We start from the raw sequence: 11,899 nt of genomic DNA on the forward strand, positions 1-11,899 counted from the left end.
GGGGCCGCCCGCCGCCCAGGCCTGTCCGCCCCGCCCCGCCGCGAGTACCTGGGCGCTCTCGGCCGCTCCCGGAGATGGCGCCGGGGCGGAGCGCTCCCGGCAGGCCACTCGGCGCTCGCCCGCGCCCACTGGAAAGGGCGCGATCGGCAGCTCGGCGCTCGGCGCTCGCGCCTGCGCTCTGCGCGGGGCTAGCCTTGGCCACGCCCCCCCGGGCCGGTTTCCGCCAGGGACCTCTTAGAGGAATGGGCTGCGGCAAAGTGAATCCCGCCTTACACCACCCACCCTCCTCCCAGGAAGCCACTCCAAGAAGGCAGCAAAGACGTTTATTGAGGCTTCTGGGCAGGGGACGGGCAGGGTCAGAAGTCCCGGAAGAAGAGCTGGGGGCCCCGGGTCAGAGTGCATGAGCTGGGACTCTGCAGCCGCTGGCGCAGGGCATCGTGGTCCTCGGCACACAGGCCTCTGCTACATAGTTGGAGCTCCCGCAGCTGCATGGTGATTTTGTCCCAGAGACCCGGGCCCAGGGGACCCTGGACAGTGCAGCCTGGAGGGCAAAAAAGTCCTGCTTCATCGCGGGAAGGAGCCGTGCCTAGCCCATGGTCAGGCAGATGGGCCCACTGGTGGATGCCACCCCCACCCCCACCCCGACTGTACAGCATGCCTACACTTTGGCCCACCCACCCATAGAATGAATTTTTAGGAGAGCTCTATGTCGTGGGCCTGAGGGCTCAGAGCTTGGTCCTCTGGCCAGAAAGCCCAGTAGCCTCAGAACCTGGGGAAGCTGCGTGATGTCGCAGGTGCCAGGAATCCAGCCAGGTGTGGAAGCAGGAAGTGAAAAGCCCAGGAAGAACTCAGGGGTTCCCTTGTGCACAAGCCTATGTCCCCTGAAGGGCAAAGCCTGCCTTTCTGCCCAGGCCTCAGCTAGGGATGCCAGGCTGCTGGTGGGCCAGTTCACCAAATGCCCCTCTTTTGGAGTTGTCCTTCAGACAACACAGGTGGGGGCTGCCCTGGTGTTGCAGAATAAGCTACATTGTCACAGCCAGGACAGAGAGGGTCAAAGCAACCCCTGCCAGAAGGTGGGCGGGTCCCATTGTGGCACTGAACCTGGACCCTGGGTTTCCTCTTCCTGCCATCAAGAATGAGGAGATCCCTGTGGATGAGGAGCCTTTCTGTTATTGTCTACACTTGAGGGTTAGGCTGGATTGGGCAGAGGCGAAGACCCCAGGCTCCCCTGTCCCTTTCTTGTCATGCTCCACACTGTCTTTCATCATACTGGCTTCTTAGGAGAAGTTCCCTGAGCCTCAGCCTGTGAAAGCGTGGCAGAGGTGGCCACCATACTCAGCCCTCACCTGAAAGGCCAAGGAAGTGGAGGCCTTGGGGCCTCTGCTGGAGGGCAGACAGGAGCTCCTGCAGGCTGGCACAGCTGATTTCAGGGTTGGCAGACAGGTCCAGAGAGATGAGTGAGCGGCAGAGAGGCAGGCACCTGAGACAGTGTGGGAAGTTCAGGGATTAGCTTCCACAGAAGCCCTTACTCAATCTCTAGGGAAAGTTGCCCTACAAACCCTAGCTTTGGGAGCCATAGGCCAGGCCCAGCAGGCTGTGGCCCAACACAGCATAGGGAAGGTTGGCAGCACTACCTAGAGGTCGAGACTGCCAAACTCGCACACCTCTTGTCGCTCCCCTTAGAGCCAGCCAAGTCTCCAGGGACATGGACTGATGCACAGAGGCGTGCCAAGAAAGGCCATATAAGAAGGAAAGCTCTCAAGAGTCACAAGAGTATGGTTAAAAAAAAAAAAAAAAAAAAAACCTTTAGCATGCTTGCCAAGCCAGCCCTAAAGACAGGGTGAATGTCAGAGGAACAGGGTCCCAGGTCTTCAGGCTGAGACCCCCAACAGGCAACAGGGCAGGGGCATCACCTGCTTAGTTCTCTCACAGCTTTGTCATTCAGGTAATTTGCAGACAGGGTCAGGTGGACCAGAGCACAGTCTTCCTGGACATAAGCACAGGGAGGGAGCCAAGCCCAGTGGGCACTGGTCCTCCCTCCCTCCTGGCAGAGGTCCCCACACCCAGGAAGCCCCTGAACTTGGAAGTGAGAAGAAAATTCTTCTCCTTCCTGGTGTAAGTCATGCTTGGCTCCTTGTGATGTGAAAACCACAAGGACTCAGCCCCAGCTGGAAAAGTCCCTGGGAGAAAACACAGGGGCTTGGTGTGTTCCTCGGGAACTGTTTGGGGTAGAGAGGCCATCCCAAATCCCAGATGTCCTTTTTGGTGGCCAGGAATTCATAGCCTGAGGCAGGTGTCTGTACAGGTGTCCTGCAGCTGTTGTCCCAAATCAATCCCTCCAACCTCCCAAAGGTCACAGTTATGGGAACCTTTGGTCTCTGAAGCCTCATGTTCTGGCTTTTGTCCACCTCATACCTTGGCCAGGTACCTGACAATGGGCTCCATGAAGCCCAAGTCACTCTTGCTGGTTGCCACGGAGCCAAGTTCTAGGTGCAAAAGAGTACAGGTGGGCAGGCTTTGCAGGGCCTTGGTCAGGGCAAGGGCACCCAGGGCATTGTAGGATAAGGACAGGGTCTTCAAGCGCTCAGCATCTGTACCAGGACCAGAATTTGTAGGCCTCATGTGGCCACCATCCTACCCACCCTCCACCCTGAGTTCTGGGCCTAGAACACTTATGACCCCTTTTGGAGAGGCTCTTCTCCATTAATTTTGTGGCGGAAACAGGTTTATTGGCAACGGCTCTTGCCCAAGTTCTCTTGAGCCCAGCCTTCCCCACCCACCAATCCCTGGCTGCTGGAGATGGGCCCTGGGCCAGCATATCTGTGGGGGGATCAGGAGGAACTCACACCACTGTTGCCCAACATAGCCCCTGCCCCAGGGATCCCTAGGTGGCTCTATTCCCAGCCTCTTGGCACTAGGGCTGCCAGTTATGCTCATGGCAGAACTGAGGCATGCAGAAGGCTCTAGCCATAGGCATGTGGTGGGGTTCAGGGCAGAGATGGCCTGCCTGGGATCCTGCCTGTAGTGTGCTGTGGTCTGGGAGCACAGCCCAGACAGGTCCAGCACTCACACGTCTACCTGTGCGTTCAGAGGAGTTAGCTCCTCCTGAAGAAGCCAGGCTTGAAATCCCAAGCAAATCCCATCTTGGTCCTTATGCCCAAGACCCTTAATGCCTCCACACCTGGCTCAGGGATTAGACCTGCCTGGTCAGCTCACCTTGGAAGGCACTGCCCAGGGCTGCCTGGTGGCTCAGGAAGAGGCTGGGACCAAAGCCACAAGCCTTCAGGCGCAGAGTGCTGAGTAAGGGGCAGGCCCGCAGGAGGGAAGCCAGGGCCTGACCACAACTGTCTCCTAGAGGGTTCATGCTTAAGTCCAGCTCCTCCAAGTTCTGTGGAAAACATGGTGAGCACTGAGCCCCTTGACATCCATGGGCCCAGTCCCCTCAGGTCTAGTCTCCTTGCAGGATCCCTGTTCCCGGCTGGGCATTGGCCAGTTCTCCCAGCTGTTGCAACCTGTTACTAGAGTTGCTGGCCTGCTGCACCCTAGGCTCTACCTGCAAGGTGGCCTGGCCTTGAGGGCCCCCGGCAAGTTGGCGTAGACTTTCCTGGCCCAGGTGATTAGACGAAAGATCAAGGAGGACCAGGCTGGGCATGGTGCTCAGAGCAGCCAGCAGCTCACTGGCACATCCATCCCCGAGCCGATTCCCTGCCAGGTGCAGCTCCCGGAGCGTTGTGTGTAGCTTGAGGGCTCGAAGCAGGGGTGTGAGCTGGGCCTGGCTCAGGGCCAGGGAGCAGGCACTGAAGGAGGGGCTTGAGCCCTGGTGCTCCATGGCCTGCAGCACCTGTTGGTGTTCCCCTGATGAGGGAGACATGGGGTTACTAGGGCCAGTGCCTACATCTTGCCTTTGGAGTTCTGTGGACAAACCAGGCAGCCCCAGGAGTTAAAGCTGAGTCTATTCCTACAAGCCTGGGATTCAGTACCATGAGTATCTGCATAGGTGGGCCACTCTCACATCTCCATCCCCCAACAAGCTTCCTGGCAGCTCCGTTCCTCAGCTCAGGGTTGTCTGCCCCCACCTGTCACCCACACGTGGGGGCAAGGGTTAGGCAGGGAAGGGTGCACCACAGAACTGGAAATGGCAACTGGAAGATGGGGCCTGCATACCAAACACCTCTGCTCAGGGCTTCACCTAAAGCCAGGCTCTTGGAGCCCTTACCTTGTCCCAGGCTCTGGCAGGCCCTGCGGTAGCGGTCAATAAGTGGGGGCAGGTCCCACGAAGTCACTTCAGCCAAGACCTGAAGAGCACCGTTGGTGAGCTCCATTGGTGAGCAGCCTGGAGAGGCAGCTCCTGGGGGTGGTCTGTGCCCATGGCTGTGGCTTACCTCATCGTTGCTCTGCAGCACATCAGGGATGGAGTCCTGCGGGGCCAGCAACGCGCCCTCCTTCCGCAGGCTGAGTCTGGGCAGTAGCCCACAGGTCTGGTAGTAGCGCTGGGAGGCCTGCTCAGCCAGCCAAGCCACAGAGTGGGCCTCACTGTTGGGGGAGGGTGGGCTGCTGCATCCAGGAGGTGGCCTAGGGTTCTGCCAACACTGCTGAGGCCTGCAGCCCTCTCTCCTGGTGGCTTTCCCGTCCCCTCCCCTGAACAGCAGCCTTCTGTCCCTGCAGCCTGGCATCCTGCCTGCTCCTCAGACGACTCCTAGGGACTATAGGACTGCCCAGGCCACATTCCCTCAGGGACCCTAGGGAACAGTAGGGACAGGCCACCAAGGCAGTCATCATACATCCCACCCTGACATGTACACAAAGGAACTGTGTACGGTGCCACCACTGAGGGTTCAGGCAAGGGGCTGCATGGTGGGCAGGGGGGACTGGGGTTCAGAGAGGGCAGATGTCACCATACCTGTGTGGGACAGGGACAAGGAAAAGGTTATCCTGAACTTGAACTCGAATCCGGATGGGAGGAGGCTGTCCTAGACCCTGATAGGAGGAACAGGGGACAGGGCCGTCAGGAAAGACAGAGGCCTCCATCTCCACCTGCCCAAGCTGGGGGTTAGCTCTGCTACCAGCTTGTCACCCACCGAGGGCTGGCCTGTTGCAGGGCTTTCCCCAGGGACCCTGAGCACGTTGGGATTCTCTGAGAGCTCTGCAGCCAAGCTGCTGCCTCCAGCTCTCTCCAGTGTGCTGCAACTCTCAAGACAGGTCAGGCGGCTCTGCCTGGTCCGGGTTCGGGGCCTGGCAGGGTGTTCCTCATCGTCTGGCCCTACAGTACTGGGCCTGTTGCTGTCCCCACTGCCCTGGGGACGGGGCAGGCGGAATGGGCGGCTGCGGGGCAGGGGTGTGTCCAATTCCAGCCAGTCTCCAGCCAGGTATTCCTCCTCCGGAATGAGTGCTGTCTGGGGTGTAGGGGCTTCACCTGGGCCCCAAGGGCCCTGCCTGAGGCAGCGGCTCTGGGCACTGCCCACACCTCGGATGGCTGCCTGATAGGCTGCCTGGCCAGCACTCACTGTACTCGCCTCCCTGATGCTGGCAGGGCAAGCTGTCCTGGCCTCATCTCGTTGTGCTGGGGCAAAGCACCTTGGCCTCTTCTGGGATGGCATTTGGGGCCCAGCACTGTCCTCACCCTCTGAGCTGCTGCTGCTGGCCAACCTATGCCTGCTCCTTCGAGGCCTTGCCACAACTGATGCAGCCTGCTGTGGGGAAACCCTGGTGCAGGCTAGAGAGGCCTCTGAGGACCTAGGAGTGTGCCAAGGGGGTTCTGGGCAGGGGCTTGAGGGAGGAGAGGTCTCAGGATCAAACAGGTGGTTACTTGGGATGGTCCAGGAGGCTGGGGAGGCTGTAGGAGGGAGAATGCATCATGAGACAGTTACCAGACTCTCTCTCTGCCCCCTATGCTGGAGTGTTAGTCAGGGCCCAGAGCCCAAGGCAATTCCGCAGGTGAAGAAGGCCCCACTTGCCTGAGCCTGAAGAAGCCGCCTGGAGCCTCCTCTCCATGGCTGCTGCCTTCTGTTGCGTCTCAAGGTCTAGGTCCCTGCAGTACAACTTCACCCACTGCTGCAGTGTCTCCAGTGGGCTATGGCCCTGTGTAGCACCCAGATGAGCAGGGAACAGAGCAGCTCCCACCCACCCTCACCCACCACCACGACTCCAGCTCACCTTCCTGGTTCGGAGGGTGACAGATGCCCCTCGCTCAATAAGCAGCTCAGCCACCTCAAAGTGGCCACAGGTAAGGGCGTCATGTAGAGGGGTAATGCCCTCACACCCCTGGCCACCTGGATCATCCACTGCAGCCCCGTGGTCCAGCAGGAAGCGGACGATCTCTGCAGGTAGGGACATAAGCCCAGCTCCCAATGTCTGCTCAGCCCCTCCCCGCTCTCTAAACCCCGTGTTGTGCACCAGGACTTGCCCATCCCCTGCTCACCCAGGTGTCCAAAGTTGCAGGCTTCATGTAGAGGTGTCCAGCCACAGTAGTCCCGAGGATTCAGGGGGTGGCCCTGTGACCAAGGACAGGAAGGAGCCTGGCCCTGTGTGCTTTGCAGCCTGGCTCTGGCCCTCTCCTCCACTGCCTGAGGTCTCCTCAATGGGGGTACCACTTCTGCCCAATAAGGCTGGCTGAGCAGCCACAGCACACCCTCTAGCCTATGTCACTTGGTGCCCTGGGGCAGGCACAGTGCCTAGCTGAAGGGCCTGAGGTAGGAGGGAGGGCACCAGGGTTTTGGTCTGTAAAACAGTCCCCATCCTGGCCAGGCCAATCCAGATTCTGCTTGGCATCTTAGGGCCCATTCTAAATATGCCCATAGCTCCTCCCTAATGGAGCTAGGGTCAAGCAGTCTGTTGGCGTGATAGCTTACCTGCCTCACAAGGTCCTGCACACGGCGCAAATGGCCCTCAATGCAGGCTCGGTGCAGCAGGGTCTCTCCCATATCATTGCGACGGTTCCACTGTGGGCAGAGTAGCCTTGACTTGGGGCAGAGGTGTGAGGGATGGGTACGGCTGCCAGGACAGGAGGGACTGGGGCACATGGTCCTTACCCTGTTCACCTTCCGCCGGCCTAGGCAACCCTGAAACTCCTCATCCTCCTCCAGCTGCCAGGCCAGGCTGTCAGCATCATCCTCTGGAAGAGTTGAGCCAACTGACTGAGCCTGTGAGAAGCCAGCAGTAGAAACATACCCCTGCCCTGCCCAGGCTCCTCTGACCTCTGAGGCAGCAGCAGCCATAAGCAGGAGAGCAGAATTCAGACCTGTGGGGCCAAACCTTGCTCCTAGGCTACCCCTCACCTGCCAAGGCCCCATTATTCCTCAGTCAACAGGGGATGCAGCCCTCCCTCAGTGGAACTGTCCACTCACCCCTGCCCTCAGGCTCTGCTCTACAGGGCAGTCTCCATCCAGACCTTCTGCCACCCTCTCAAATATCTTTGTTAGGCCGTGTACCCTGCCTGTTCTCACTTTCCACCCACTCCTGGTCCTGGTGATACTCAAAGATTCTCTTCTGTTCCTTCCCTGCTGCCACTGCTCTTTCTACACTATCTTCTGTTGCCTACCTGTTGAATGGTTCTCCCTTATGTTTTAGTCCTTGGTCACCTCTTCCCACACCGCTCACACACCAGCAATGTCCAACCTGACCTTCCTCTAAGACCTGGCCCAACTTCCCATGGCTGCTGGGTTACTCACTTGTGGTCCTAGAGGCCCCTGAAGTTTTCAAGTCAGTCTTTCCAATCTGCTCTAGTCAGTCCTTCACACCCACCCTCTGCACAGCTGACCACACCAGCCTCTGGAGGGTTCCAGGAATGTGCTTGGCTCTGGCATGAAGCAGCAAGGCCCTGAGATGCACCCTACCTCACCCTGCCTAGATGTGCAACACAGGCCTCTACTGGACTATCTCCCCAGGCTCTGGCCCTGTAGAGCCTCCCTGTAGGCTTCCAGCCCTCTGTCCACCTCCACAAAAGCAAGGGCTGCCTGCCTGACTGCTGGTGAGTCCTGAGCAGGCTCTGTGTAGGCAAAGTACCAATCCAGGACCTAATCCAGAGCAAGAGTCAGGGACAAGGCCAGCTGCAGCCACACTGCCCTCACCACTCTCTGAGAGCTCTAGCTCACTGGCCTCTAGGGCCACGCTAGCTGCCGCCTCTTCCATCGCCTCCTCCTCCTCCTCCTCCTCTTCCACCAGTTCTTCAGCCGCACTCAGCTCTTGCAGTCTGGTTTTGGTGCCAGGAGCTTCTTGGGGCTGTAGCCTCAGCTGCACAGTGTGGAGGTGCTGCAACACCTGCTTCTGAGGAGAAAGAGGACATCTTCTTGCTCAAGGCTGGGGGTGGGGTGGGGAGAAAGGGGGCATGAGATAAGAGGGACAGGCAAGTTGGGCTTGCTGGGGACCCAGTAAAGGTGGGGCAGGCTCAGGTACCTGCAACTGGGGCCGCTGGGCCTGCTGGGCACAGTTAAGAGCCTTCTGGAAGCATGGAGCCAGAAGCTCATATGCATCACCAGCCTCCTCGCGGGAGAGTGCAATGTTGAACCAGGTGTTGGCCTCCTGGAGTGGAGGAAGAATGAGCTGATGGCTGCTGCCCACGACATCCATAGGCTGGCTTCCCCAGGTGCCTACACACAACAGGAATATCTGCCTGGGTTCTACCCCATCTCCAAAAAATGGAGCTCAACGATTCTCAGAAGGAAGTCCTGTCCAGAGAGGCACCCATCTATGCGCACTAGAGAATGGTGGTCCTAAGGCAGAGTCCTGAGGACAAACCTACACTGAGGAGGGAACAGGGCACATCACCTCCAGAGCATTGCCATTGCGCAGCCTGAGTTCTTCTTCATAGTGGTATACTGCCTGGCGATAGTCCTTCATGTCTGCCCGTGTGGCGGCCAGGGACACGTGGATGGTGGCCAGCTCGAGGTCTGGTCTATTCAGTCGCTCAGCAAAGTGCAGCTGGAGAGAGGCACAGTAAGCCCCAGGTCCACTCTGTACCTTGCTGGCTCTTTTCTCCCACCCCACAGGGGCCACACACCTGGTTCTGATAAGCCTCAATAGCCTTGGGGAAGTCAGCTGCCTTAGAGAACAGGTCCCCCAGCTGCTCACAGATGGCCATGGCACCCTGAGGGTCACTGCTCTCAGACTCCTCCAGCTGCTGTTGCAGCCTGATCACTGCTAGCACTGCCAGAAAGAGTCTCATGCAAGGGGGCAGCATAGCATTCGACACTGACCCCAGTCCCACCACCGGCCAGCAGATAAGAGAGGGTAGAAGAATCTACCATGTGGTGGTAGATTGTGGGTCCTTCAAAATCAGAACAAATAAGCTTACAGTCTGTAATAGTGCCTGGCTTGCAGCAAGGGCTCATCATTGTCAATCAGCACTGACCATCACTATGATCAGTACAGAGTCACACACATGTCACCTGTCAGCTTGTCAGTGAAGATACTGCCTTGTGAATAAAGGCTTGGCCAGTCCCCCAACCACCCTTCAACGCCCTATGACATGTTGTGCTACAGGCTCAGACGAAAATGAGGGTTTGTCTGAGTCAACAGGGACCTATTCCTCTTGCTGGGAGAGGCCCAGATAAAGTTGACACATACTTGGGCCTCCTCTGCTGGAGGAGCAGAGCCCTCCCAACTCTTTTGGGGTTCACCCTCAGGCCCTGTCCAGCCTTACCATACTTGAGGCTCTGGCAGATAGCTGCCCTCTGTACAGGTTTCTGGGAACCCAGCCTGTAGGCCTTCTTCAGGGCACGTTTGGCAGCTAAAAAATCCCCCAGATCTTGGAGGACCTATGGAGAAAAAGAAAGTGAGGTGCTGACTCCCTAGGGACCAAGCCCATCCAGAGGGGGCTGAGCCTAGAGGGCAGCACCTGGGAGACCATCACACAGCACTCGCTCTCCATGAACCGCTTCTTCATGGCACGTGCACATTCCCGGGCCCCCTCCAAGCAGCGCATGGCCTGAGAGTGCTTCCCTTCCCGACAGTAGATGGCACCCAGGTTATAGCGGGCACGGAACAGGTCCTCATAGAGGTGGTTCTGCCTGCAGAGGGCGAGGTAACAAGTGCTCAAAGTGCCCAGGACCCTCCCCTGATCTATAACAGTGGACAGAGGACAGCAAAGTACTTAAGATACCCCTGAGGTGCAAAGATTACCGAGCTAGTTATGGTTACTGACGCCACAGGGATTACAGCTCTGCCATGCTGTGAGCTTGGGACCTGAACCTACTCCTCCCCAACTCTCCGCACAGATGACAGGCTTCTCTGCTCATGGAAGAGCAATAGCCTGACCAGACTGCCCTCTCTGGAAGATCTTGGGGCCCTGCTCCCTCCTGGGGTGGGGATAGAGCCTCACTCAGCGAGAAAGATGCTTTTCTTGAAGTAGTCATTGCACAGGGCTGTCTGCTGCAGGCTCTCAAAAGTGAGACCCAGGTTGAGGTAGAGTCGAGTCCTCATCTCACTCAGCTCTCGCTGGGACAGGGTCCCTGGAAGATGACCCCCCCCCCAAGATACTGAGCTGCTTCCTCCCCCACATGCCCCCCCCCACCAACTGTGGGAACAAAGGTCTTGCTACAGGCAAAGCATAAAGGGAACAAAAACCAGATGCCTGCCAGAATCTAGATTGCAGGCAGCAAAGGCCCTATAGACTGTCATGCAGGAGTTTTGGAAAAGGGACCTGGGTGGTGTGTCACGGGAGTTAGGTGAGGGCACCCACCCTCCAGCTTCTCATCTATAATAGCCAAGCTCTTCTCAAAGGCAGCCTGTGCCTGTAGCAAGTCATCCCTCGACTGGCAGTGGTCATAGATGTCCAGGTGGGTGCGGCCAATGGTGGCCCATGCCCTCTGCAGCTCTGTGTGATTGGACAGGGAATCTGCCAGCTCCAGGTGACGGTGCTGGTGCTGGTGGAGGGAAAAAGCAGCTGAGCTGATTTCACCTTAAGCAAACCCATAAGTCCCAACCCCAGGGGAAGCCACTCTCACCCAGGAGAGCCTCTGTTCTCCAAAAGCCCTGCAGTGCCATCCACACATGCCTCATCTACTTAGCGCCAGAGGCTGTCTGTGGTAATAGCTGCTCATAACATAGATGACTTGGAAGTTGGCTGGGGTGTTGCCACCACCTCCAGCAACAGTCGGTCCCGCTCCCTCTTCCCAAAAAACTGGGCAGAAGTAATAGTTCCTTAACAGTTTCTGTTGCCAGGAATTCACTACTGCCTGGTCCCAGGGAAGGCCGCGGTGCGCTGACCCCTGAACCAGGCTGCGTCCCTGGCAGGCCCAGAATGTGTGGCTGCCTACCAGTCCCTCTACGCTGAAACTCCCAAGTGGGGCCTCCTTCCTCAGAAAGCAGCCCCATAAGCGCAGGCCGCCGCGCTGGGTGCGCACCTGTAGGGCAGCGGAGTAGTCCTCCATCTCAGCCAAGCGCTCTCCGATCTTGCGGTGAGCCACCGCACAGCCTAGGGTGTCCAGGGCGCTCTCCAGGAGCCGCAGCTCCTGCTGGTGCTCCTCCAGGGCTTCAGCATAGCGGCCTGCATAAGGGCATGGCGCGGGTCACCGGGCCAGGCGGGTTACTGGCGCTTTGGTGGCCGCGGGGAAGAGCAGAGTTCCCAGCCGCCTGCCCGCGCGTGCGCTCACCATGGCTGGCCAGCAGCTCCCCCAGCTGATGGCAGAAGGCCGCCTCCTCGTGCAGCTGCCCGTTCTTCTGGGCCCTGGCCTTGGCCTTGCTCAGCTCTACCGGGAGGAAGAAGGGCGGGGAGATGAGCGGAGACCAACTCCCCGCCCCGCGCTCCCGTACTTGGGCCCCAAGAGACTCACGGCGAAGTTCACGGTCTAGGTTCATGCTCCCGCCGCAGCCGCCGCAGCCGCCGCGATCCGGAGTTCGCGCGCTGCGCCGAGGTTCCGCCCAGGCCCCGCCCCTTCCGTCCAACGCCCAAGCCCCGCCCAAG

General features: G+C 58.7%; 2 protein-coding genes across 8 annotated transcripts in view; both read right to left on the reverse strand.

Moving 5' to 3' along the window:
• The window catches only part of Vps28 (VPS28 subunit of ESCRT-I), a 4,526-nt gene extending 4,356 nt beyond the window's left edge, over positions 1 to 170 (reverse strand). The window contains exon 1 of one of the 3 annotated variants that reach the window (XM_015486635.2): positions 49 to 170. The gene's annotated coding sequence lies outside the window, so the exon portion shown is untranslated. The remainder of the gene's footprint in view (positions 1 to 48) is intronic. The other 2 variants (XM_048802351.1, XM_048802350.1) reach the window with 2 other exon arrangements.
• A 139-nt stretch (positions 171 to 309) lies between these two features.
• On the reverse strand, positions 310 to 11,899 carry Tonsl (tonsoku like, DNA repair protein). Of its 5 annotated transcripts, none has more exons than XM_048802345.1 (26): positions 11,769 to 11,899; positions 11,589 to 11,684; positions 11,340 to 11,482; positions 10,676 to 10,859; positions 10,316 to 10,445; positions 9,833 to 10,004; positions 9,638 to 9,752; positions 8,996 to 9,141; positions 8,764 to 8,916; positions 8,392 to 8,517; positions 8,067 to 8,259; positions 7,029 to 7,111; positions 6,849 to 6,938; positions 6,419 to 6,491; positions 6,154 to 6,317; positions 5,955 to 6,078; positions 5,079 to 5,833; positions 4,901 to 4,977; positions 4,383 to 4,533; positions 4,217 to 4,295; positions 3,554 to 3,855; positions 3,217 to 3,388; positions 2,416 to 2,591; positions 1,914 to 1,987; positions 1,347 to 1,480; positions 310 to 541 (listed from the first exon to the last, which is right to left on the reverse strand). In XM_048802345.1, exons 1-26 carry the CDS (start codon positions 11,791 to 11,793, stop codon positions 357 to 359), a joined length of 4,122 nt encoding a protein of 1,373 aa, XP_048658302.1. In that variant the 5' UTR covers positions 11,794 to 11,899; the 3' UTR covers positions 310 to 356. The 5 variants fall into 5 exon arrangements, 3 of the variants coding, with proteins under 3 accessions (XP_048658302.1, XP_048658301.1, XP_048658303.1); XM_048802344.1 differs by having other exon boundaries at positions 8,067 to 8,262; XR_007347306.1 differs by lacking the exon at positions 1,914 to 1,987 and having other exon boundaries at positions 8,067 to 8,262.

The sequence above is a fragment of the Marmota marmota genome, unplaced genomic scaffold (assembly GCF_001458135.2).
Source record: "Marmota marmota marmota unplaced genomic scaffold, marMar, whole genome shotgun sequence".
NCBI lineage: Eukaryota > Metazoa > Chordata > Mammalia > Rodentia > Sciuridae > Marmota > Marmota marmota.

What these genes read in the sequence shown, in the direction of transcription:
- Tonsl (XM_048802344.1), bottom strand. Translation starts at nt 11,793, where the DNA reads ATGAACCTAGACCGTGAACTTCGCC. An exon ending in ACTACTCCGCTGCCCTACAG is followed by an intron (nt 10,860 to 11,339) that starts GTGCGCACCCAG and finishes TCCCTCCACCAG; the next exon opens with CACCAGCACCGTCACCTGGA. An exon ending in GCAATGGCAATGCTCTGGAG is followed by an intron (nt 8,518 to 8,763) that starts GTGATGTGCCCT and finishes CCTCCACTCCAG; the next exon opens with GAGGCCAACACCTGGTTCAA.